The 27768-nt window shown below is 38.0% G+C and overlaps 2 protein-coding genes and 1 long non-coding RNA gene across 8 annotated transcripts in view; 1 reads left to right on the top strand and 2 right to left on the bottom strand.

The window, feature by feature from the left end:
* The window catches only part of zgc:113278, an 852580-nt gene that overhangs the window by 818016 nt on the left and 6796 nt on the right, over positions 1-27768 (bottom strand). For 2 of the 6 annotated variants that reach the window (XM_073938362.1, XM_073938361.1), the window contains exons 3-11: positions 26214-26338; positions 25878-25994; positions 25734-25792; positions 23434-23518; positions 23282-23352; positions 21828-21932; positions 20602-20745; positions 17774-17931; positions 16445-17697 (exon numbers count right to left, since the gene is read on the bottom strand). In XM_073938362.1, coding sequence (XP_073794463.1) covers positions 17624-17697; positions 17774-17931; positions 20602-20745; positions 21828-21932; positions 23282-23352; positions 23434-23518; positions 25734-25792; positions 25878-25994; positions 26214-26338 — 938 coding nt within the window. In that variant the 3' untranslated portion in view covers positions 16445-17623. 6 annotated transcript variants of the gene reach the window in all.
* On the bottom strand, positions 759-6430 carry arl6ip5b (ADP-ribosylation factor-like 6 interacting protein 5b). The gene is given in 3 exon segments (NM_001002517.2): positions 759-1538; positions 4769-4986; positions 6232-6430. Coding segments are annotated over 3 exon segments (573 nt in total). The 5' UTR covers positions 6411-6430; the 3' UTR covers positions 759-1362.
* LOC141380627 (uncharacterized) lies at positions 2756-4986 on the top strand. The gene is made up of 2 exons (XR_012398955.1): positions 2756-4283; positions 4379-4986. It is a non-coding gene; the product is annotated as an uncharacterized lncRNA (long non-coding RNA).

Raw genomic sequence — 27768 nt, 5'->3', positions numbered from 1 at the left:
AGGCTTTTTGTTCTGCGCTGAACCGGAAACTCTCTTACATCGAGGACACACATTTTAAAACAAGAGTCCTTCATTTCAAAATTTCTTGCGCAAACTACTGACAGACGAATTAATAAACGAGCGTTTATTGTGTACCGTAACGTTAGTTTACTAATTTGAGTGACAGATTAAAATATTTTAAAATTACGAGATTAACAGATTAAATTAACCGTGGTAATATTTATAATCTTCATATTTACGCAGTGCCGTGCCTGAATGATGGCCATAAACAAAACAAAAATTAATTAAAACATTTTCTTTTGTCGATTAACACATTACACATTTTAAAAGAAAGTAATGGAAGTACATTCATTCATTTTCTTTTCGGCTTGGTCCCTTTATTAATCTGGGATCGCCACAGCGGAATGAACCGCCAACTTATCTAGCACGGTTTTACGCAGAGGATGTCTTTTCAGCCACAACACATCTCTGGCAAACATCCATACACACTCATTCACACACATACACTATGGAAAATTCAGCCTACCTAATTTACCTGTATTGCAAGTGTTTTGGACTGTGAGGGAATTACCGGAGTTTTCCGGGATAAATAACAAAACGGGATGGTTGGGGGAAATTGTTCTAAAATACAGGAGACTCCCGAAAAAAGCGAGTGTTGGCAGGTATGATAATAGGTGTATCAGTCCCAGACTTAAGCTGTACATCAGTTCAACTCTTCATTCATTCAAAAGTAAAGACCGTGAATGTAAATATTTTGTCCACGTTTATTAGTTCTCTTCAAACCAGCAAGCAAACGATAATTGTGCATTAATAATCACAAGAAAGTGAACGTTTGTTTCACTGCAGCGGTTCTGCTAGCCAAAAAAAATAAAAACATGCAATTTAGCACTTCTCTGCAAATCACACCAGCTCATATCCCAGCATTTTCCAACACTTTTCTAGTATAAATGTGCAATTGGAGAATAACAATACCTTTTGCCGTTGGGGAAAAATAAGTTATCGTTTTTATGACGATAAATATTTCAAAGTGCCTTCAGTGACTCTGTCTATAGACATACATCAAGCATATCTATACACATTGATGCATATTTATTTATGTATAAAAGAAAACATACACAAAGGAAACTGCAAACACAAGATCCATGAGTGTAGCACGTCAGGATAAGATAACAGACTGATTGATGCTCCGAAACAAACGATCCAATCCTATTTTAGTGATTCGACATCTTATCGTGTAACACGCTTTCGGGACATTGTCATACTTTGGTATTTAAAAGATGTTCCCAGTTTGGCATTTGGTTGTCAAAATAAAACAAAGAGCAAACAGTGGTGGGATGTGTTTGACACTGATGTGCTCGACGCTCAATCTTTAATCTTACTCTCCAGGAAATCTTGGATTTTGTTTATTTTCTCCTCTTGTTGGTCCAGCAGGTCCAGGATGACCCCCATGGGCGTCTTCTTCAGGCCAATGCCCTCGATTTTGTTCTCCAGCTTGTTCTTCACGCTGCGCAGTCTCAGGGAAGCGTGGATCAGGATCACTGCGGACACAAGATCAAATATTACAAATTAGAGCGTAGGGCTGTGTCACCTATTGTTACAGCATCAACATACTGTAGCAATTCACAATATTCACATCGCAGCATCTGCAACGTGGAGTCAGATAGAAACTATTTCTAAAATAGAAATTTCAGGTGATTCATTCATTTTCCTTCAGCGTAGTCGCTTTATTTATTCCTTTATCACCACAGCGGACAGAACCACCAACTAGGGTTGGTCGATTACCGATTACCGGTTGGTCGAAACACAGCGATGGTATCGTCATTATGTAAAGTGGGAGGGGGGGGTTTGACAGAGTGCGCGTGACGTGTCTAAAGAGCCAGGAGGGATCTGGGGGTGAGAAGGGCGCGCGACTTATTTGAGGACCATGAGGGAGACGCGCGTTTTCCGGAAAATTATTACATGTTGGCGGGCAATGGGGTATATGCCGAGCTAATGTGTTTCCCATGCTGATACACTTCCGGTGACCTGTTATCGTGATTTTTTTCCATTTTATATGGTTCCTTTTAAAGCATCGATGTTGTAATGCAATTCAAATACAATCAGTTAAACAGACTTTGGCATCCATTTAGTTGCTCAAGCGTAAAACAAGACAAAAAGCCGTTTGCTGGCACGCGCCCGTCAGAATCGGCAGGCTAGCGCAGAAGCTCCATTGAATATACTGCGGTAAAATAAATGCTCATATTATAAAGACATGGCGGGGAAAATGTAATTTCATGCAGGGCTTCCTCTACAATGAGTCCCACTTTATATCGGATATCACTCAGCCAGTGGAGATCGCTGATTTTTAAAGAAAACAGACCTTAAACGCTCCGATTTTGCAATGGTATACAGTTCGCCGGAAACGATTAACCCAGGTTACTGGCAAATTAAAAGTCCTATTGGCATGCTTCGGCATATACCCTATATGAGTCCTGCAAATGCATAGAGAGTCCGGGAACTTCCGGGAGACTTGGGATGTCTGAATATCATGTTTAACGATTATAATGAGACGCGATACAGCGGTACAAACTTGATAAACTGTCCGACGTGCACTGCTCTCTCGAGCTCAAAGAAGCGCATGACAGTGTGTGTGTGTGTGGTCACGTGATGTGCGTTTTCAGTGGACTTAGGGCTGTTCAGAAATGCTAGGTAAAACACGGTGTGGATGTGGGTCATTTTCGTTCTAAAATGCGAGTGTGTATTTTTCGCGAACGGGTTTGCGACGGGGGCAGGGCGGAGGATCGACGATGCTGGCTAAGCATCGTGTTGTCTATTGGCCATCGGTGATAGACGGTGTCATCGTCTATCGACCCAACCCTACCGCCAACTTATGCAGCATATGTTTTACGCAGCGGATGCCCTTCCAGCTGCAACCCATCTCTGGAAAAAATCCATACACACTCATTTACATTCACACACACATTCACAACAGGCAATTTAGCTTACCCAATTCACCTGTACCGCATGTCTTTGGACTTGTGGGGGAAACCGGAGCACCCGGAGGAAACCCACACGAATGCAGGGAGAACATGCAAACTCCACACAGAAATGCCAACTGACCCAGCCAAGGCTGGAACCAGCGACCTTCTTGCCGTGAGGCGACAGCACTACCTACTGCGCCACTGCGTTGCCATTATTTATATATTATATGATTGTGCTATGCTGGAAGCTGTTTAAAATGACACCCATAATAAGATGCAGTACATCCCATTACATTTTTAGTTCAGTGATGCTGCCAAGAAACTTAACCGCTACTGTCAGCAGCTACTAAAACTGAAAATACCATAATGAGGTAATGATGGTTTGTGCTGCCATAGCAACATACAAAACAAACTACTAGATCTTTGCCTACATTTCACAAGAACTCTGTGTGTGTGTGTGTAAATGTGTGCGCTTGATACTCCTAATGAGTGGTGCAGCCAGAATGAGAGTATAGCTTCAAGCAAAATTGGCCTAGAAAATCGTAATTTTTTATACTTTTATGTTTTATTACAAATGGAGTCAGATCAGTCACAAAAATAAAACAATTCGTAAATACGCAAGTAAAAAGCATATACTTCCCTAAATGAAGTGGGATGTCATTTTTACGAATTGTATTTGTGCATTTATGATTTGTGCTTAATTTACGAAATGGATTTGTGCATTTTTGACTTGCGGTTTGAAATAATGAATTGTATTTGTGCATTTTCGATTTACATTTTGAAATTACGAATTACATTTGTGCATTTTCAATTTGCGTTTTGAAATTACAAATTGTATTTGTGCATTTATTCTTTGCGTTTTGAAATACTGAATTGTATTTGTGCATTTATGATCTGCACTTTGAATTTACGAATTGTATTTGTGCATTTTCGATTTACATTTTGAAATTGCGAATCGTATTTGTGCATTTTCGATTTGTGTTTTGAAATACTGAATTGTATTTGTGCATTTATGATCTGCATATTGAATTTACGAATTATATTTGTGCATTTTTGATTTACATTTATAAATTACTAATTGGATTCATGCATTTTTGATTTGCATTTTGAAATAACGAATCGTATTTGTGTATTTATGATCTGCATATTGAATTTACGAATTATATTTGTGCATTTTCGATTTACATTTTGATATTACGAATTGTATTTGTGCATTTTCGATTTGCGTTTTTAATTTACGAATTGAATTTGTGCATTTATGATTTTTGAAACATTCATTCATTCATTCATTTTCTTGTCGGCTTAGTCCCTTTTTAATCCGGGGTCGCCACAGCGAAATTAACCGCCAACTTATCCAGCAAGTTTTTACACAGCGGATGCCCTTCCACACACACACTAATACACTACGGACAATTTAGCCTACCAAATTCGCCTGTACCGCAAGTCTTTGGACTGTGGGGGAAACCAGAGCACCTCGGCGGAAGCCCACGCGAACGCAGGGAAAACATGCAAACTCCACACAGAAACGCCAACTGAGCCGAGGCTCGAACCAGCAACCCAGTGACCTTCTTGCTGTGAGGCGACAGCACTACCCACTGCGCCACTGCCTCGCCCATTTTGAAACAACGGAATGTATTTGTGCATTAATGATTTGCGTTTTGAATGTACAAATTAGATTTGTGCATTTATGATTTGCGTTTTAAAACATAGCACTTATGATCAAAGTAGGGTCTTTGTTTGGGGTAAAGGTCAAGAAAACTGCCAGCAAACATGGACAGAGATGAGCCAGTAATAAGACGAGTACTCACAGAGCATGGGGAAGGTGATACCAAAGAGAAACACCATCACTCCTCCACACAGAGACAACAGGAAGTAGCTGATTCCCATCACAGCCACCACAAACAGGCTGGGGTTTTTCTTCTTAAAGTTCTTGATGATGGTTTTATTCTCTCCGGCCCACACCGAGCCCATGAAGACCAGAGCCACCACCGCGCCACCCAGAAACATGCCCACCGGGTTCAGAAAACTGCAGAGCATTTAAAAAGAAAACACACTGTCAATTAAATGGATATCAATGAACGAATAACATGATTTGATCACTATTGTTGTAACACAAAACATTCAAGGGGCTAATGATTTTGACCTTAAAATGGTGATTAAAAAATTAAAAACTGCGTTTACTCTAGCTGAAGTAAAACAAATAAGAAGAAAAAATATTATGACACATATTGTGGACATTTTCTTGCTCTGTTAAACATCATTTGGGAAATATTTATAAAAAAAAAAAAAGAGAAGAAAAAAATTAAAGGGGGGCTAATAATTCTGACTTCAACTGTATTTCTGCAACATTTGGAGCAGGCACACATCAGCTTTAAAGGAGACCTGTTATGCCCCTTTTTACAAGATGTAAAATATAATATGTTATGTATTTGAGGTTTTACCTCAAAATACCCCACACAACTCTATCAAACTGCCCCTTTTAGGCTTTGAAAAATTGTACCATTTTAGTGACTGTCGCTTTAATTTCAAAGCAAGTACATTGTGAAAACCTAATGGTGGACGGCTGCTTCTCACTAAGGGCTGTCTATGTTAATGAAGGGGAGATCATTAACATTTGGTGGGACTTTATCCCTCCAGAATGTCAATCAAAGTGTTCTTTCATCAAGTGTGATTATAAAAAATTTAATTAATTCAAATTTACCATTAGAGACAGGATATGTTCACACAATGTTGTCACACAACGATGTTTACACACTTTATAAAGGTCTTTTTTTTGCATAACAGATGCTCTTTATTTTAACTGTGCAAAGATGGCAGGAAGTGTTTCAGAAGCGAAAGTCTTCGGCCTTTAAGTAAAAGCAACAACGCATTTTCGTGGACCAGTTACTGCTTTATGCTTAACACTGGTCCAGTTTGGCCTGAAATAAAACGGTCTGTTGAGTTAAATGTGACTCACTGATTCCACACTGTGGAAAACAAAAGGCCTGTGAGGCTGACAGGATTATAAACGTCCAGGCAGGGCAGGGTGGGTCCACCTTAAAACACATTCCGCAAAGGGACAAGACATATTTCGCATGTCTTATTGATAACAAGCAAATATATATATGTGTTTAAACTCATTAACTACAAAAGCCTCTCATCTTAAATAATGCAGTTAAGCTGGGTGCGACATTTACGCAAAAAGGACCGAGGGATGTTTAACAATAAACGCATCACTTGTTTACAGACCAAATCTACATCATTATGTAAACGTAGCAATAACTTTACTAACCCGACAATCAGAAACACGACGATGGCGGCAGCAAAGTAATTTGTCTGAAAATAAAGCAGATTGCTGATCACTCTGTTATTCCATTTGCTTAAATCCGACACATCGGGTTTGGAGAATCGGTCGACACCCGGGTAAAAATCGTCCCATGGTCTCATCGGTGCGAGCTCCATCCCTGCCATGATGCCTCCGGATCACTGACAGCTCTGGTGCCAAAACAAAACAGCGCAACGACACTTATGACAGAGCGGAATCCATGCAGAGCAGAAAGGGGCGGGGTTAAGGGATGCAAACAAGCTCGTGATTGGTCGAGGACGATTAAGCAGAATAATACTAGTTGTGTTTTATTTCCAGTTCACTTTTAAAAGGTTTTCTATTTAGCGCGGTGTGAGATTTAAAAATTAATTAATCAATTAATTAAAATCTCCCAGTTGGCCAATGACCCTGCCGTATTTTTAAAAGATAAATGTCCAAGGTTGTAAGTATAATTGAAGAATTTTCATATGCTTCTGGATTGAAATTAAATTCGTCCAAATGTGAATTTATGATGACTCATGAAACCAGAGACTTCTCATTAAATGGTATTGTAGTAAAAGAGACTGTAAAGTATTTGAGTATTTATACAACAAAATATTTAGCTGCTAGGCAACAGCTTAACTTTTCTCATACCCTGGTAAAAAAATGCCTAAACCAGCCTAAGCTGGTTGGCTGGTTTTAGAGGGGTTTTGGCCATTTTCAGGCTGGTTTCCAGCCATTTCCAGCCTGGTCTTAGATGGTCAGGCTGGAAAATGACCAGCTAAAACCAGCTTGACCAGCCTGGTTTAAGTTGGACATAGCTGGTTTTAGCTGGGCTCCTAGCCTGGCTAGGCTGGTTTAAGCTAGTCATCTCCCAGCCTGACTAGCTAAGACCAAGCTGGAAATGGCTGGAAACCAGCTTGGAATGGCCAAAACCTCTCTAAAACCAGTCTGGTTGACCAGCTAAAACCTATCAGCTGGTTTAAGCATTTTTTTCAGCAGGGTATTTTTACCCTTTATGGGAGGGTTCCAAAAGCAGAAGGTTTATCATGTTTGGTTTACCCTTCCCTTTCTGTTAGTATCCCTACAGCTAAAGAAGTTACCAAAATATTTCTAAACTTTATTTGAAATAATAAATCCCATAAACTTAAAAAAAAACTGTTCTAAAAGATGGTGGACTTGAAGTGTAAGACTTTGAGGACATAGTAAACACTTTTTAAATAAATTAGAATAAAAGATGCTTAAATGGCCCTAAATCTATATGTTATTTTATTCCAAATTATATATATATATATATATATATATATATATATATATATATATATATATATATATATATATATATATATATTTTTTTTTTTTTTTTTTTTAAACAAAAATTGGAGGTCTTCCATTTAATTTAGTGTATTTGATTAAAAAAAGTATGCTAATAATAAATATATTCTCTAAATTTTCCAAAATAAAAAGTATAATGTTCTTAAGGGCAAATTTTACTGGCCATTCTTAATTGACCTAATAGACTGGAAAAAAGCTTGATTATTACCTCAAGAACTGCACTCCCAATAAAACAAAAGAGGTTAATCTCAAAGTTCTTCATAAAATATATCCTTTGACAAAGTATTTGGAGATTAATAGTCCATGCTCATTTAATAAAACTGAAGACGAAACGCTGATTCACATGTTTTTTTTTCACTGTGAAAACACAAATAACTTTTGTAATTGCTTATATCTTTATAATTACATTGCTTTTTCCAGCCCCTTTCAACTACAAGATGTTATTTGTTACTATAAAGGTAAAATCAATATATCAGAAAACTACATTAATAACTTCTTTATTTTGTATGGAAATTTTTTTATTCACAAACAAAAAATGTTGAATTTGCAGCCTTCTTTTCACATGTTTTAATTAAAATTAATGTTTTTATTAAATCTCATAAACTGGTTAAAAACAGGAAAAGTGATACATTCTTGGATTATTATAATAATTATTATGGAAATATCATGGATACACAAGTCCTTCTTTCCTGTGTGTTATTTATGTATCTCTATTTAATTTGTCTTTTTCTCTCTCTTTGGTTTCTCTTTTTTTACTTTTTTATATGTGTTTATAATATTATTTTACCTGATCTGTTACATTATTATCATTGTTACTATTACTGTCTTTTTTGTGTAAGATCGGATTTTGTATGTTTGTTATTGAAGTCAATAATAATAATAATAATTATATATATATATATATATATATATATATATATATATATATATATATATATATATATATATATATATATATATATATATATATATAAATATATAATTTACAATTTTTTCAGTTAGCTAATAGTTTCTCAGTATGACTGTTAAGGTAAATATCCATCACCAATTCATTATTACTCTAAATTTACCATTTTTAGTTATCACGTGGCATGCGCTACTTCTCTTCGCGCTGAAAGGATATCATGATCCATTGATTACGGTTACAGGATCAATTGATTGACGATTATTGTTAGCAAGATTTCTCCCCGAAATATTAACCCCCCTACAAAAAAAAAAAAAAATTTAAATAAATAAAAATCAGCAAGTCTCACGTCATATTTACAGAAAGAAAAACTATCCTACAGCTTCAAAGAAGGCTCGTTTTCAGGAGCCACAGAGCGCCCACTGCAGGACATTACATAGATTACACATGAATGAGTTTTTTGTCATAGACTGGCTTTAACAGTAACGTTAGTAACATAACATTTGCTGCTTAATGTTGGCTTAATGCGGGTAAACCGGTAAAGTCAGGATATACTACAAAAAGAGAGGTGACGTCAGTCTTAATTGTTTTATTTTAAGATCTAATGCATTACTCTATTTAAAGTTTTCTGCAATACAGATACACTAATTTAGGCCATTATCAATCCATAAAGACATTCAGTATGTAATTCAGTTTTCAGGTGTTCCTACTTAGCATTTTCCTAAATAACTACACAGTTTTTGTCTTTAAATTTTTTTTATTGATTTATTTATTTGACGTCATCACAATTACAACCAAATGCATTTAAGTGTTTTAAAGACTTGCTAATTCTCAACTATCCAAAGGAGACCTGACGAAATTAAAATATAATAAATACATATACACAACATTATAATTCTTTATATAAAATTACTGGGGAACGCAGCGGCGCAGTAGGTAGTGCTGTCGCCTCACAGCAAGAAGGTGGCCGGTTCAAGCCTCGGCTGGGTCAGTCGGCTTTTCTGTGTGGAGTTTGCATGTTCTGCCTGCGTTCGCGTGGGTTTCCTCTGGGTGCTCCTGTTTCTCCCTACAGTCCAAAGACATGCGGTACAGGTGAATTTTTGTAGGCTAAATTGTCCGTAGTGTATGTGCTTGAATGAATGTGTATGGGTGTTTCCCAGAGATGGGTTGCAGCTGGAAGAGTAATGTGTATGATTCAGCATAGCGTGAACTTACCTGTTATAACACGAAAACTGCAGAGTCCAGCATTTTTAATTAGGTCCTCACTCCATTCAGCTCTTATGATGGCTGTTCAATGTAAAGTCAATAGCAGTTTTTTTTTACAATGGAAGTCTATGGGACAGTTGCTAAGGTGCCATAAGTGGTTGCTAGGGTGTGGCTAGTAAGTTAAAAGCTCATCAGTGATTGGCAGATTGGTAGTCTGAGTTAAATGAGCCCAACCTTGTCTGTATGACAGTCTGGCGGAAAGTTATGAGGTCATAACGTTTGGTCCAATGTTAAGTCAGTGGCACTTTTCCGAAATTTCCAGGTCAGTTTTTGGAAAACTGTAAGTCGGATCAGTTGGAAAAGATATAGCAACTTAATTGAGTAAAGTTTGGAGGTTTGGAGCTAGTTTGGTGGTTGTAGTATGATCGGTCTAGGAGGAGATGCATATAGAAATTAGTCTCAGAAGAAGACGGAACAAGAAAAGGCTTTCTCAAGCAACTATAATAATGATTAAACACAACAGATTCACACAGAACTTTCCAACTGCTGGCTTTGTGGACCCCTGCAAGCCTGCAGTGTTTCACAAAACACCATGTTATCAAAGTAGTGTACAGTACTACTTTAAATACAATATACATTCAGAAGATTATTGAACGTGTACGAGGCCTAAATGAACACATGCTCACACTAGAGTTAAGCAAAAGTTTTAATCAAAGGACACACATACAAAAAGCATCACACAGACTTGCATAAATACATATATTAATAACATTTTATATATATTTATATATATATAAAAAAACAATATATCTCAACATACAGGCAAGCATTCGAAAAGTAACAGTTCATGTACTATGTAAAGCGATGGTGGAAAACGATTTAGGTTCTGCCGATCCGACATTGGAGAAGGCTTTGGTGCATCTTTTAATGGTCGTATCTGAATAATTACGGCTGATCATCACAGCAAATATTCTAAAAACACACATCTTTTTGGCATTTATTTTAATATACACAAAATGAAAACGATCAAGCCACGTCAAAAACACAACACAGTGTCTCTTACATAACAGAACAATGAGAGGGCGTCAAGTTTATTTTCATTTCATTACATTGCATTTTATCCACCACAATCGCATTAATCGGCGAAAAAACGTGACTTTTTGTAGCCCAAATTAAAAAACGAAGACAAATCAGAGAAAGAGGCAGTAATGCTTGAATCATTTCGCAAAATATTGACTAAAAGCCACTAACCCACTGAAATGGTAGAAAGCTTCTCCCACACAGTATAAAAATAATAAACCCATAAAGCGGTAAAATATTTGTACGCTCTAAATAATGTGTATCTCTCGACGCTATAAAAATAGTTTACAAATCTGATGATATTTCAGTAGTGAGTTCCTCTATAGATTTATTTTCTTTTCGTCTTGCACCAGTCTGCGAACTTAACAAAATAAAAGGTTTCCTCTAACGAACCCTGAATCACACAGAAGGCAAAACGACACAAAACACACGCTCTAGCTTAAATTCGGGATTAGCTGGAGGTTTGAAACATCCGTTCAGCGTAAACGTGGGAGATTTTATCATTCAGACTCAAGACTTTAAAAACAGAAGATAGAAAAGAACCAGCACCAACGTGGATTTCAAGAATCAGCTTTATATATGTATATATATATATATATATATATATATATATATATATATATATGTGTGTGTGTGTGTGTGTGTATATATGCATATATATATATATATATATATATATATATATATATATATATATATATATATATATATATATGTGTGTGTGTGTGTGTGTGTGTGTGTGTGTGTGTGTGTATGTATATATGTATATATGTATATATATATATATATATATATATATATATATATATATATATATATATATATATATGTGTGTGTGTGTGTATGTATATATATATATATATATATATATATATATATATATATATATATATATATATATATATATATATATATATATATATATATATGTGTGTGTGTATGTATGTATACACACACACACACATATACACACACATATATATATATATATATATATATATATATATATATATATATATATATATATACATATATATACATATATACATATATATGAACGCTGTAGAAATTATAACATTTTGCATATGTGCCTCCCACTTGTTAAGGATCCAAAAAAAGATAATTGGACAATTGGCTTCTTGGCTGTTGCATGGCCAAGTGTGTGTTATTCCCTCATTATCCCAATTACAATGAGCAGATGAAAGGTGCAGAGTTTATTTCAAGTGTGCTATTTGCATTTGGAATCTGTTACTGTTCAAGATGAGATGCAAAGAGCTGTCACTATCAGTCAAGCAAGCCATCATTAGCCTGAAAAAACAAACAAAAAAAAACCATCGGAGAGAAAGCAAAAACATTAGGCCTGGCCAAAACAACTGTTTGGAGCATTCTTAAAATAAAAGAAAGCATCAGTGAGCTCAGCAACACCAAAAGACCCCTAAGACCATTGAAACAACTGTGGTGGACAACAAAAGAATTCTTTCCCTGGTGAAGAAAATTCCCTTCACAATAGTTGGCCAGATCAAGAACACTCTCCAGGAGGTAGCTGTATGTGTGTCAGAGTCAACAATCAAAAGACAACTACACCAGAGTAAATACGGAGAGTTTACACAAGATGTAAACCATTGGTGAGCCTCAAAAACAAGTAGGCCAGATTAGAGTTCTTAAAAAACCTTCACAGTGCTGGAACAACATCCTATGGATAGATGAGATCAAGATCAACTTGTACCAGAGTGATGGGAAGAGAAGAGTGTGGAGAATGAAAGGAAATGATCATGATCATATGCAGTGAAGCATGGTGATGGTAGAGTCATGGAGTGGGCATGTATGGCTGTCAATAGAACTGGTTTTCTAGTATTTATTGATGATGTGATGCTGACAAAAGCAGCAGAATGAATTTTGAAGTGATTCAGGCAATATTATCTGCTCATATTAAGCCAAATACTTAAGAACTCATTGGACAGTGCTTCACAGTGCAGATGGAGAGTGACCTAAAGCAGGGGTGTCAAACTCAATTCCTGGAGGGCCGAAGCCCTGCAGTTTAGTTCCAACCCTGCTCCAACACACTTACCTGTAGGTTTCAAACAAGCCTGAAGGACTCAATTAGTTTGATCCGGTGTGTTTAATTAGGGTTGGAACTAAACTGTGCAGAGCTGTGGCCCTTTTGGAACGGAGTTTGACACCTGTGGTCTAAAGCATACTGCAAAAGCAACCAGAGTTTTTGAAGGGAAAGCAGTGGAATGTCATGCACTGGCCAAGTCAATCACCTGACCTGAATCCGATTGAGCATGCATTTCACTTGCTGAAGACAAAACTGAAGGGCAAACGCCCCAAGAACAAGCAAGAACTGAAGACAGTTGCTGTAGAGCCCTAGCAGAGGATCACAAGGGACGAAACACAGCAACTGGTGATGTCTATGCGTTCCAGACTTCAGGCTGCATTTGACTGCAAAGGATTTGCAATCAAGTATTTAAAAAAGTGAACGTTTGAGTAATTATTATTATTCTGACCAATTACTTATGGATCCTTAACAAGTGAGAGGCACATTAGCAAACTGTTGTAATTTATACAGCGTTCACCTGATTTGGATGTAAATACCCTCAAATTAAAGCTGACAGTCAGCAGTTTAATTTCAAATCCATTGTGTTGGTGTACAGAGCCAAAACTGCTAGAATTGTGTGGATGTCCAGATATTTATGAACCTAACTGTATGTATATATGCGTGTGCGTGTGTGTGTGTATATATAAATATATATATATATATATATATATATATATATATATATATATATATATATATATATATGTGTGTGTGTGTGTGTGTGTGTCAGTGTGTTTTTAAGTGTGTATGAATGCATTTTATGTACTACTGTTCACTGTAAAAAACGCTTGGTTCCACACAATCGATTTGTGTTGGGGCAACATGAAGAAATTAGGTAAACTTATTATTATTTTTTGTACAGATTTAAGTGGATTGAACATAAAAGAATTAGGTTGTCCCCCCCAAAAAAAACTCGATTGAGTTGTTTCAGCTCATTTTAAGTTAGACGTTTGAACAAACAGCAAATATAATTTTGAGTGTGTCAAAAACACAGCAAAAAGTCTCGCTGACTTCATTTTTTCATCTCAACTTACATCAATCAAACCGACAAGAATTTTAAGTTAAACTTTGTATAACTATTTTGAAACCTGTTCACCTTTATTAAAATAAGTTAAACCAAAATAAAAATGCAGTCAATTGTTTTTTACAGTGTACACATCCTGAACTGTGAGTGTTAAAAGGTCATTTTATGTTTTTTTTAAAATGAAAATGGCATCTGCTTTCCCGAGCTCTCTTACAAATTAACCAAAAACAAAAGCCAATGAACTGGCTGATTTGGATCGCCACAGATTTAGGCACGAGCTGCAGACTGTACCGAGAACCAAATGGTTTCTAATGTGTACAGAAGATTTTAAAAGAACTGGAAGTACAGAAAGCCCCTTTCATACAATTTGGCAACCGATTTACACCACATGCTGTTTGTGTGTGTGTTTGTGAAGGCAGGGTTCAGAAATAAGTGAAATCTCTGGCAGTTTGTGTCTTGCTTGCACACGGAGTTATATAAACCAAAACGTAAACGCCACTTTTTATTTCATGCCTCACAAAGCGACAGTTCCGGAATTAAAACCTCCCTTCATTTTCTCCATAGGGACATACAATTTGAACAAACATTAGCCATTGTTTAATATAATGTTTCTGTAGATTTATTAAACTACTTACAATTGAAAAAACATCTTGATGTTGTCCGTATAATTAATTTGAGTCACCGACAATGCCTTATTGGATTGTATTTAGTTGCCAATTTAGTAGCCACAGCCATATCCCCCTGCAGGCCAAGACCGGTTACTCACTGAAGCGAAGCAGGGCTGAGCCTGGTCAGTACCTGGATGGGAGACCACTTGGGAAAACTAGGTTGCTGTTAGAAGTGGTGTTAGTTAGGCCAGCAGGGGGCGCTCAACCTGTGAGTCCTAATGCCCCAGTAAAAGTGAAGGGGACACTACACTGTCAGTGGGCACCGTCTTTCGGATGATACGTTAAACCGAGGTCCTGACTCTCTGCGGTCATTAAAAATCCCATGGCACTTCTTGTGAAAGAGCAGGGGTGTAACCCCGGTGTCCTGGCCAAAGTCTCACTATCGGCCCTAACGATCATGGCCCATCCACCGAATTGGCTCTATTACTGTCACTTGCCAATAGCTGGTGTGTGGTGAGCGCACGGTGGCAGCCGTCGCATCATCCAAGTGGAAGCTGCACATTGGTGGTGGTGTGGAGAGACACCCGATAACGCCCCATTTACACGTGGCTTCAGCATCAATGCTTGACTGAAGGCATGTCAGAAGTTGGGGCTGAAGCAATCATCATAGCAGCGTCAGCCAATGAAATACAGTCAACAATAGGCCACTGTCTAGCTGCTGTATTTGCATACGGAGATCTGATTGGCTGACGCTTCCGTCTGCGCTTGAAAAGTTGAGCTAGTCCCAACTTCTGCAGTAAGCAACGCCTCTGAATCGGCACCGACGGATCCACAATGCAGTTCGGCAACGCCTGACGTCACCCATTCAAAGTAAATGGGAATCGTTGACGCCCCGTGTGAATGGGTTACATCAACGCAGCTCGCTAACGCTGATAACGACCCACCACTAATTAATATATATATATATATATATATATATATATATATATATATATATATATATTTGTGTGAGTGAGTGTGTGTGTGTGTGTGTGTGTGTGTGTGTGTGTGTGTGTAATTTAGGAAACCAGTAACAATTGACTTCAATAGTAGAAAAAACTAATAATATGGAACATTTGTTTTTTTTTAAAGAAAGAAACTCAAAAGTTTAAAACCACTTGATGAAGAGTAAATTACAATTTTGGGTGAACTATCCCTTTAAATTAGTCCAAAGCTATTTTTAAAGTATGAATGTGTACGCTTATATTAGAATCGAAGTTTGTAATTCAGTTCATGGCTTATAATGCTTCAGCCTCTAGAAATCCCTATGGGAAAATGAATGGGAAACAACAAAGTGGGCAGCACCCTATATTAGCAATCCGAAGAACAAGGCAATTCTTGCAACATGCACACGTCCACGGCATTTCAACAAGGAAAAAATATATATCAAAATCTCTCATCACACTAATAAACAACACAGACGCACAGAGAACCGAACAGTACTGAAACCAAGAAAGACCACAACTACTATTGTTGTTACTTAAGGACACTTAAAGAACCGTATGGTTTGATATGAACTACACACCGCAGTGGAAATGAGTAGATTTCATAGAGTCACAGGTGAGAGAAAACACCTGAAGATACAAGATGTGCAGCACCTGAAACTACGGATACTGGAAGCGTGTGCTGGCATTTCTCCTGCAGTGTTTCTATCAGTGTGTGAAGAGTGGGAGAAGAGGGTTGCATTGACAATCCAACACACTGGGCAGCACACTGAACACATTTTATAAGTGGTCAGAAACTTGTAAATAACTCATGACAGAATAAAGTTACGTTAAAATCAAGCACACCATTGTTTTACTTGTGAAATTCCCAATAAGTTTGATGTGCCACATGACCCTCTTCCTTGACAAAACAAAAGTTGGATTCAAGATGGCCGACTTCAAAATGGCAAACATGCTAACCACCCATCATGAAAAGTTTGCCCCCTCACATATACTAATGTGCCACAAACAGGACGTTAATATCACCAACCATTCCCATTTTATTAAGGTGTATCCATGTAAATGGCCCACCCTGTACATCCTGCATTCAAACCCTCTTATGATTTGTCATTAATCTAAAAAAACTTCCCAAAAGGCGGTTTTCTGAAGCTAAATCCACACTTACACAATGTCTTAACTGCAACTAAAAGCGACGCCCCCGCTGATGTATGAATAATCATATGGTAGCCATGATAAGCACCAGAATAATGCTCTTTAATAGTCCTGGGTGAGCATGTGAACCACTCTCTGGCTAAAATGCAGTAAAAGGCATGCAAGTCCACCCTCCACGCCTGCAGGGGGAGCCATCACCCAACCACAGTCCATAAAAAAACATTCGCTCAGAAATGATTAACCCACGATCAGTACTTAAATGCAACAAAAGAAAAACTGCTAGCATCATCCGAGCCTTTAGGGGGCGCTCTAACAAACCGCTTTACCTCTTTGCTACGAAGATTCTCCGCAAACGACATTCACGTACCATCCTGCTCTCAGTATATCCAAATGTAAAAATGACACAGCTAAGGTCATTTAAAAGCTACGTATCATCGCCAGAGTTGTGTAGAAGCAGTCCTCGGCCACCTCAGCCTCGTTATATTGGAGTTTCATAGCAGCGTATAGGACTGATGGGCTAAAGGTTTTAACAAAGGACGCTTCTCTCCACACGCTGGGTGTTTCATAAGAAGCGCAGAAATAATGTGAATAATCTGTCTTGGGGACACTTTTTTTAAAATAAACGCTTCACCTTCTGAGGAAGACCAAAACACAGAAACGTTTCCGTCATGCAGATACCGGATTAAACAAACCACACAAATCGATGAGTGAGGGATCTGTAACGCAGTGCATCATCTCTTATAGTCCTTCAGAAAACCTCTCAATCTAATGATCAAAATGAATAAAGAAAGATTCGAAAACTAGAGTTCAATTTTAAGATGCAGACAGGGAAAAACTTTGGGGGGGGGGACTATCACCTGAACCATGTGGTACAACCAAGTTCCTTGGTTTGTTTCTGTGGTTCGATTCGCAGTTATCGATCCGTTTCTAATCTAAATGTAGAGTGGAAACAGAGCATCACATTTCGGGAACCTCCTGTCTTGTTTCCTTTTACGACGCTTTCGATTTCCTTGCTCTCGGCGATGTCTTGTCGTCCGGTTTCATGACTCCATTGACTGAACCCCCTGTCAGGAAGGAATAAAAGCTTTTAGGATCATGCAAAATCATTAAAGTCCTGTAAAAGGCAAAGAAAAGACTCACCACGAGACTCCTTCTTGCTGGGTCTGCTTTTGGGACTGACCGTTTTCTTCTTGCTGGCCTGGATCTGAGATTGTTCTCTCCACTTCTTGAGCTGGAAGTTGATGAATTTCCACATCATCCAGGCCTGGGTCAGGCAGATGGCTGACAGGCATGTCATCCTAAAAGTGATTTGATAGCGTAATAATTTCAAATTTAGGAGGAGAGGACTGTTTAACGCGGAGTTCAGACTGCATGATTTTCAAAGTAGTCGCGTCACAGATGTTTTCACACTGCACGACTATCTGGGCTAGTGTTTGGTCGCTGCTTTGTTTACACTGCAAGATGGATCGGCGACAGGGGCTTTCACATTGCATGACTTTACTATAGGAAGAATCGCCGACAACTTCGTCCAAAGTCTCACAGCCAAAAACACGTAGTATATCTTTTGTTATTAACTACATAGCAAGAAAGAAGCCTTTAATGGGATGAAATTGTACATATTTGCTGACCTGGGTTTGAAGGGAATTAGCAATTTCTCCTCAACTTTCTTTTTCAACTTTCTGTATGAGACGTCAAACAGACACGGGTGCTCCTGTCAAACCTCCACTAGTTTTTCCTCCATTTCTTGGGTCCAAATAAACCAAAGTGAGCGCTTTTAACTTTCCCCCTAGCCTCCCGCTGGCCTGTAGGTACACATAAACAAGTGAATGCTGCTCTCTCATTGGCTGTAGGCGATCGCCGATGTTATTTTCAGTCAAAACTCAATTCACACGGCATGATTTGAATCGCCGACAGATATTCAGCACGCAAAATATCTCAAAGGCATCGGCGACTCATCTGCGATTCTCTCAGATTGCCTCTTTGATAGTTCCTGCTATGTGATTGTCACACACATGCACGAGTACCGATTTGCCTGTGATTTCAGGCATTTGTCGGCAATTTCTCAAAACCTGTTGGCGAGATAAAATCATGCAGTCTGAACTCGGCATAACTCACATTAGTTAATCTTTGCATGCCGGAGTGTTCAGTATTTCGGTATCTTTAATAAAAAGGGAATGGTTGGTGATATTAACGTCCTGTTTGTGGCACATTAGTATATGTGAAGGGGCAAACTTTTTAAGATGGATGGTGACCATGGTGGCCATTTTGAAGTCGGCCATCTTGGATCTGACTTTTGTTTTTCATTTGGAAGAGGGTCATGTGACACATCAAACTTATTGGGAATTTCACAAGAAAAACAATGGTGTGCTTGCTCTTTACGTAACTTTATTCTTTCATGAGCCCTTCACATATACTGTGTGTGGCTGTGTCTGTGGTCACGTAATGTACGTTTTCAGCAGATGGAGGGCTATTCAGAAATGCTAGGTAAAACACAGTGTGGATGTGGATCACTTTTGTTCTAAAATGCCATTTTAATACGAAGACATAATGTAAACAGGGCCTAAGTGTGTATTTTTCGTGAGCAGGTTTGTGACGGGGGCGGGGCGGAGGATCGTCGATGCCAGCTCAGTATCGTGTTGCCTATTGGCCATCGGCGATGGTGGATGGCATCGTCTATCAGCCCAACCCTACTATCAAGCCGACCAATCACAGCTTGCGCCATTAGTTGACCATGCTTAGGCTGCGCCGGAGCATACGCATGAGCTTGACACAGAAGTACAACACAGCTTTTAGTAACAGAATCAAAGGTTCTCTATAACATTTAAACATTTTGCATTATTTTACACTAACAACACATTCCGTTTAGTATAAATTATACATTTGTATATTATTCCAGTTTCAGGAAAATTAATATTGGAATATTACTGAAAATGTACCTGCAATTCTGGAGTCATATAATAATAATTTAAAGAGGACCTATTATGCAAAAATAACTTTATAAGTGGTTTAAACACAATTGTGTGGCAACAGTGTGTGAATACAAGCAGCTACTTATGGTAAAATGTATTACTTTCATTTTTTATAATCACACTTCTGCAGAAACACTTTAAATGACATTCTCCCTTTGTACATGTCATCAGAGGGAGTAGCTCCACCTATTAGTTACAATCTCTCCCTCATTGGCATAGGACATTAGTCTTGTTATATTATATATGTTAGATACATATATGCATCTGTAGCTCTGCCCTCTTTTGAAGAAAGCACAATCTCATTAGAATTTAAAGCGACGTTCACCAAAATAGCACAATTAGGATCAAAGACTAAAAGGGTCAGTTTCAAAGAGTTATAGGGTATATGCCGAGCTGGTGCTGTTCCCATGCTGATACACTTCCGGTGACCTGTTATTGTGAACTTTTTTTCCATTTTATACGGTTCCTTATACAGCATCGATGTTGTAATGTCATTAAAATACATTCAGTTAAATAAACTTTAGCATTTATCTGGTTGCTCAAGCGTAAAACGAGACAAAAAGTCGTTTACTCGCATGCGCTCGTCAGAATCGGCAGGCTAACGCAGAAGCTCTATTAAATATACTGGGGTAAAATAAATGCTCATATTATAAAGACATGGCGGGGGAAATGTAATTTAATGTAGTGCTTCTTGTACAATCCGAGACCCACTTTAAATCGGATATCACTCAGCCAGTGGAGATCGCTGATTTTTAAAGAAAACAGACCTTAAATGCACCAGATTTTGCACTGGCATTTAATTCACCGGAAGCGCTTAACCCAGGTAACTGGCAAATTAAAAGTTCTAATAGCATGCTTCGGCATATACCCCATTAAACATTATCTGTGGGAGAGCTGAAACCACATACACACTCTAGGGACATCAGAGACTTGTTTTACAAATTGTAAAAAGAGGCATAATAGCTCCCCTTTAAATAAATAAATACATATTCACCCCACCTGACAGTCAGCACATTGAAGTTTCCTTCTGCTAAGGAGAATCCCTGATTATCTGTGCGAGACAGGCCAAAACCAAACGTCAAAACAGAAACGGTGAGCGTCAGGAGGCGGGTGATGACGAACAGCAGAGCCCACAGCGTAAACCTAAGAGGAAAAAAAAGCAGGACAATACCTCTGAACAAGACGTAAACACTGAAAAACTGAGATCTCTGCTGAGGAAGCACCATAGATATATACACTAGATATTGCATAGGGACCCTGAGCATGCGTCAATAGCGCCGTCACATTGGTACAGTGCTCCCAGGACAAATGTCATTCAACCGCACTAGTCAAGACAGTGTTATTACGTGAAGATGTGGGACTTTAGCGCTGTCTACGGGTGTAGTAACGAGCAAACAAAGAAAACAAAGCACAAAGGCAGAACATTTCATAGGTAATATTAATTTTTTTCTGTTTTTGTGTGTTCTGAACTTTTGTGCTAATCAGGTCACGTTATTGATGATAACAGTCACTTACTGCATTCACTATACAGCAAAGTAGCTCCAACACGCTCTAAACACTCGGCTTATGCTAGTTTTGTTGAATAAAATCAGCAATAAATGCAAAAGAAATATGACAACGAGATGCTGCGCTGCCAGAAACTTGAATTATTGTCGGCTAACGTTAGTGAAAGAGTCGTTCGGGGATTCATTCACAAACGAATCGCTCCCTCCGTCAGTATGAGAAGTGAAAACAGGAGAGGAGCTGTGTTTCAGGACATGATTAGATCAAATTTAACAGGGAGGGTGAATAGTACATTTCTGTACACACAAACTCAAGCTTTTTGTCAGGAATGCCCGTGCGGTCACTGATCCATCAATGTAGAAAAGTGATGTAAAATTATAATTTTCATAATTAGAAAAAAAATTTACACACTAACTTCCAGGAAAACTCCCGATCACAGATATATGTGTATATGTGTATATCTCTGGCTTTGGATGGCCACAGTCCTCCACTGAACCTTGGTCCCGCATTCATTTCAAAGGAGCGCTACCCTGTAGCAAGATGGCGGTGCTGTTGACGCATTCCGTCCAATAGACAACAATAGGCCAGGCGACATCTAATGTATATATCTATGAGGAAGCACAAGTGTCTGGGGTGATAAAGCAAGCCGTTTACATAAAACTAAATGATGAGTAGAATACAGAGATAAGCACATTGATTTGAAAGACAGGAAGTAAACAAACCCTTTCTGTTTGTTCTCGTCACTGAAGTAGAAGAGTCGTGAGGCGTGAAACAGCAGCTCCACCAGGTAATGTGGCACCAGAAGGACTAGACCCAAACGATGGAGACTGAGACAGGACAAACGCAGTTAAGAGTCACTCTTCAATAATTCAAACACACATGCCATAAACACGTGCCTTATGAATTACCCACTACTGCTGCACTCATTCACTACATCCTGTCTGGAACTTGATTTTCTTTTTCAAATATTTCCCAAGTGCTGTTTAACTGCAAAGTCCCTTTAATGCCCCATTCACACGGGGCGTCAGCATCAACGCTTCCTATTCACTTGGAATGGGTGACGTCAGGCGTTACCAAACTGCATTGTGTATCCGTCGGCACCACTTCAGTGGTGTTGCTCGCTGCAGAAATTGGAACTGTCTCAACTTTTCAAGCGCCGACGGAAGCGTTAGCCAATCAGATCACTGTATGCAAATACACCAGCTCAGACAGTGGCCTATCCCTGCTGAAAAATCCAGCTTAAACTAGCCTAGGCTGGTCGACCAGGCTGGTTTTTGAGGTGTTTTGGCCATTTCCAGGCTGATTTCCAGCCATTTAAAGCCTAGTCTTAGCTGGTCAGGCTGGAAAATGAGCAGCTAAATCCAGCTAAAACCAGCTTAACCAGCCTGGTTTAAGCTGGACATAGCTGGTTTTGGTTGGGCTCCCAGCCTGGCTAGGCTGGTCAAGCTGGGAGATGACCAGCTAAGACCAGGCTGGAAATGGCTGGAAACCAGCCTGGAAATGGCCAAAACCCCTCTAAAACCAGGCTGGTCAACCAGCTAAAACCAGCCTAGGCTGCTAAACTGTTTGTCAAGCTAACTAATACATATTTTTTATATTTGGAATCATCAATAAATTCTCTGAAAAGTTTGTAAAGCAAGTACTTGCTAAGATTTCAGTGCGTTTGCCAACCCCAGAGAATTCATAACAACTGCAGAAACTGTCTTAAAAACACAAGTCTGGTTTAAGCCAGTTTTACCAAGGTTCAAGGTCACAATTTGACCACTTTTTAGTCATATTACACAATAGTGAATTTTATACAAAATCATGGCGTACAAAACCGTTTCTGGAATTGCTGCATCTGTTCAAGTCCACCATTCAAAGTCTATATAAAATTTAGCATTTGAACCAACAGTAGACCTACACACAGGCCTATTATTATTATTGCTGTTGTTTTATTATGTTTGAGCAATAACAATAATAATAGCCCACTTATATTGACCTTTATTTTAAATTTACACAATTGTGAGAAAATCGTGATCTTTATTTTAAGCAAAAACCAAAATAAAACATGACTCATTTTCGTGCAGCCCTAATCTCCACAGTTGTTTCTGAAGCTACTATCATTCCAGGTTTCTTCAGCAAGACCACTATCCTGTCTCTTGTAAAAATATAAAAAAAATAAGTGAAAACTCACTTAAGGACGTAGGCACCAGTGATGTGGAATATATAAAGGCAAATGTAGTAGAGCTGCCGTGGAATATCTTCCTGAAAACAACAAATTAAAACATTTTAAAATGAATTACATAAGTGGCATGGTGAACAAGAGTGTCAGGAAGCAAGCCTCACCTTTCGTACTTTCTGAAAATACAGTTCAGGAAGAGCGTGAAACCAGTAGGCAATCTGACAGATGTAGAAAAACTTCACCTGGAAACTGAGAGACAGAAACACGACTGAGAATGAGAATAATTCACATACAAAATATTAAGACATATACAGTAGAAGTCTGAATTATTAGCCTGTGTATATATTTTTTCCCAATTTCAGTTTGAAAGAGAGAATATTGTTTTCAACGCATTTCTAAAGATAATAAATTTAATAACTCATTTCTAATAACTGATTTCTTTGCCATGATGACAGTAAATAATATTTTACTACATAATTTTCATGCTAGTATTCAGCTTAAAGTGACATTTAAATGCCTAACTATGTTAATTAGGCAAGTTATTGTATAACGATGGTTTGTAATGTAGACACTCCAAAACAATTTTGCTTAAGGGGGCTAATGATATTGACCTTAAAATGTTAAAAAATAAATAAAAAATGCTTTTATTCTAGCCGAAATAAAACAAATAAGACTTTCTACAAAGAAAAATATTATAGGAAATACTGTGAGAAATTCCTTGCTCTGTTAAGGCCTGGGCAGATCACACAAATGTCACGATTTCGCCATGATTTCCTTGATATAGGGTTATCGTGGGGATTCGTAAACGACAAATGGGCACAATATTCTATCGTTTCTTTTTGTGTAATGTGGCATAGTTCATGACAACTGATACCATGCCTGCGAAGCCTCAAGACATCATCGCAGAAAGTCTAGCATGTTTCAGTTCCGTCACGTGGGGGGCACTTTGCAATAGGAGCACATCATTTTTTCGGTTATATCAGCGGGTACTGCCATTAATGCACCGGTCAGGTAATCAAAAAATAGGCTGTATATTTTCTTATGGGTGGGTCACGGGTGGATGAGATCAATCATTAGTAATAAAAACCTTTCTAAAATATTACGAATGTTTAAGCAATTTTATCTGACAGACTGGCACAAATATGCAGACATCTCCATTCTCACAAAGAGTGTCTGAGTTCTCTCATCCTTCCAACAAAGTTTGTTCTTCCGAGGTCATCTGGGAACATGTTCAGCGCTGCGAATACAGTGCAAAACATTTCCTGCTTATTTAAATTTGTGATTAATAGCTAAAACTGTTTAATAAAAGCTTAATAAAAACGGTGATTATTTCACTTTAATTTAATTTAGGCTAGATTATTATTTTATTTAACAAACCAACACAATCTCAAGGTAATTCATGCTTTGAAGCATATAGCGGACTCGTTTTGAAGTGCTTCACCTCAGATGTTATTTGTTATTCTTGTTTATAGATAACTGACCAACAAAAGATACATTAAAATGAAGACAAAAATGATAGCGAACAAAATTTGTTTCAAAAAGATATTTCTTCCAAAAAGAGTGTACAAATTATATTTGTGTTTGTGCCCGACCACTTCTCAGTTGTGCGGGTGGATGATTTGTTTTGCTCTAACAAAAACAAATCGCATAATCCAACATAGTGACTGAAAATAGTGTGATCTGAACAAGCTTTAAACATAATTTGGGAAATATTTAAAAATTACAGGTGGGTTAATAATACTGAGGGTTCTAACGAGTAAATCGAATAAAATTCCTTTCAATGTGACGAACTATTAAGTTTTTTAATATTTTACTACAAAATGATTATGTAAATTAATTAACTTTTAAGATTAAATATTTAAATTTAGTTTATGGACGATAACAATGTGCCGTTATTTGGTCGGAAAAACTATGTCATCTAATTTTATTTATTTATTTATAATATAATTAATTGTAAACTAAATAAGACAACATTAAGATCCTGAATTATTTTATTACACTCGATTCTACAATTAAGACAATCTAAGTAATGTTTCTTTATGTATGTGGATGCGTGAATAAAGTCATAGGTTTAACCAATTATTTTTATTAACGATACTTCAGCACCTAAACACACAGTACGCTGCACAGAGGTTAAAATGACCGTTATGTTATATTAATAAAGTAATGACTGGCGAGGGGAAACTAAAGTGTTGAAGTCTATTAGAGTGTATGGCAACATTTGAAGTTGAGAACATTTGGAGTTTACGTGCTTCATTCGCTCGTGAAATTCACTTCACAATAGATGCGGATTCGCGTCATGTCTGCCCGGTAACTCTAGCTTCATTGCTAAATCTGCATTCACACTACGAGAGTGATGCCCAAATCGACTATTCATTTCAACAGAGAGTAAGCAACGTCCGGCGACCACAGTCTACACAAGCATCTTATTGAACTTTCAGAGTTCAGACTATTTCACACTCACGCCATGTGGATGTGCGGATATCCTTCCCAAAGGAAAGTTGGATTCATCACAAAATCCTCCTGTTGATAATAACGATAAAAAAAAACAGGTGTATTGGTTATTCTGTGAAAACGTGTATAAAACAGTGAGGTGCAGCGCTCTTACATTAGTGAGGATACTGCAGCCCCAGATGAAGGAGAACAGGTAGAAAGTGGCCAGCTGTCCAGACTCGTTGAACTTGCTGTGTTTGGTTTTGGACAAGTGGAGCCGACGATTGATTTTCTGTCAAAGCAGAATCAGGTTACAGCACTGAGAGGACTGTCGTGGAAATCTGCTTAAACGACTTCAGTCAAACAAAAGTTAGGGCAAGGCAAAATCACCCCTACAGTTGACTGAGACTGACCTCAGAACTTGTCTTAGGCTAGTTGTTGCTCACTGAGCAAGTATTTCTCTTTTAGCTACTCAGACTGAAAAGCAGAAAGAGTTAAAGAGGGGACTCACGTCGAGTATGTACTCCTGAATGAGGGCGTGGAGAATAATAGCGATGAGCAGGTAAAAGAACACGGTTGCGATGTCCTTGGCGCCATACTTGTAGAAGTTCACAGGGTCAGGCTTGTCCTCCACATCTGAATCAAACACAGTCGCCACAATCAAAGTCAAGTAAGAGCAAATGTTAAAGGGGCTCTATTTTAATGATATAGGTGCAAAGTCTAAAGCATATTTTGCAAAAGCATTAAGGGCATGTCTGAATCCACTTTTACTATTTTAAGGATGGAAAAATACGCTCTGCGCCCCAGCGCATGGTCTAACAAAGCTGTGCTTAGTCTCCTAATGGGTTATGGGTGCATAATGTGCATTAACCAATCAGAGTCTCATCTCCCATTCCCTCTAAGAATCAGTTGTGTCACGCCATGGCACATTTGCTATTTACATGTCGCACTTTGTAAGTGGAAAAACGGAACGCATTACTAGTGAGAAAACTGTTAACAGACCATCTGCAGCGCGAGAATAAAGAACAAGCCTCCTCCATTCAGCCTCTTTACTTTCTCTTTCTTTTTACTCCTTTACTTTGGTGGAGTAAGGAAACAGTGTTGTATGCACTCCGCTGAAGACATCCATTAGCCTACATATTTAATTTTGTTTGTTAAGCGCAAAGATTGTTTCAAAACTATTTCTACATTCAGTTCTAATTTCCAGCAAATTAATAATTGAACATTAATAATGAAGTGTGGTCAAAAAACTGAGTTATATACAAACACACGTCCTATTCTTATGTCCCATATGATGATGCAGACTTCTCCAAAACCTGACAGGTGGACAAATCTAAACTTGTTTTTATTTAAACAAATATAAATATGCATATAATAAATAATACTGCTAATAATAACAATATACAAATGCAAACTGTCATGAATAAACTGAAAAAGCCCCTTGAGATGAAGGCATGGAGGCAGTGTTTTTTGTAGAAAATAATAATTTTTGTAACATTTTAATCCTGTAATTTTTTTCATATGTAAAGAAATGCGTGTATTGCTGTACATCCTGTGTGTATTAAGCAAAGTGTAAGCGTTTGGACCGTATAGGCACATAACTAATGCGCTCTTTGCTGGACTTTAGACCTGCTTTTAGTTGGTCAGTGGTGTCTATTTTAGTTCCTCAAAATAGCAACGCGCCAACAATGCACCTTAACACACATTCTTTCTAGACCAGCACACACAAGAGTACACAAAGTGGCGCAAATGGATTTGCTATATAGACAACATAGCGCAAAAAGTGAAAACTACTGTTGTGCTGGTCTAGAAATGGCCTATTGCGCTGGTTTTAAGATAGGACCCTAGGGCTCCAACCTGGCTCCACTAACTGTCTCAACTAGATCAGGGGTTCCCAAACTTTTCAGTCTATGATGCCCAAAATTACAATGCTAGTGACTCGTGACCCCCAATATCCTCTGAGGTGGTAATAAATATATAAACCTTACACACTGGCGCACACATACCAATTGGCCTAAGTCTAAACACAATTTAATTTTGAAGAACGCCACTCGGAGACCATCCCC

Source organism: Danio rerio, chromosome 23, assembly GCF_049306965.1.
Source record: "Danio rerio strain Tuebingen ecotype United States chromosome 23, GRCz12tu, whole genome shotgun sequence".
NCBI lineage: Eukaryota > Metazoa > Chordata > Actinopteri > Cypriniformes > Danionidae > Danio > Danio rerio.
This window is presented reverse-complemented; position numbering and strand designations above follow the sequence as displayed.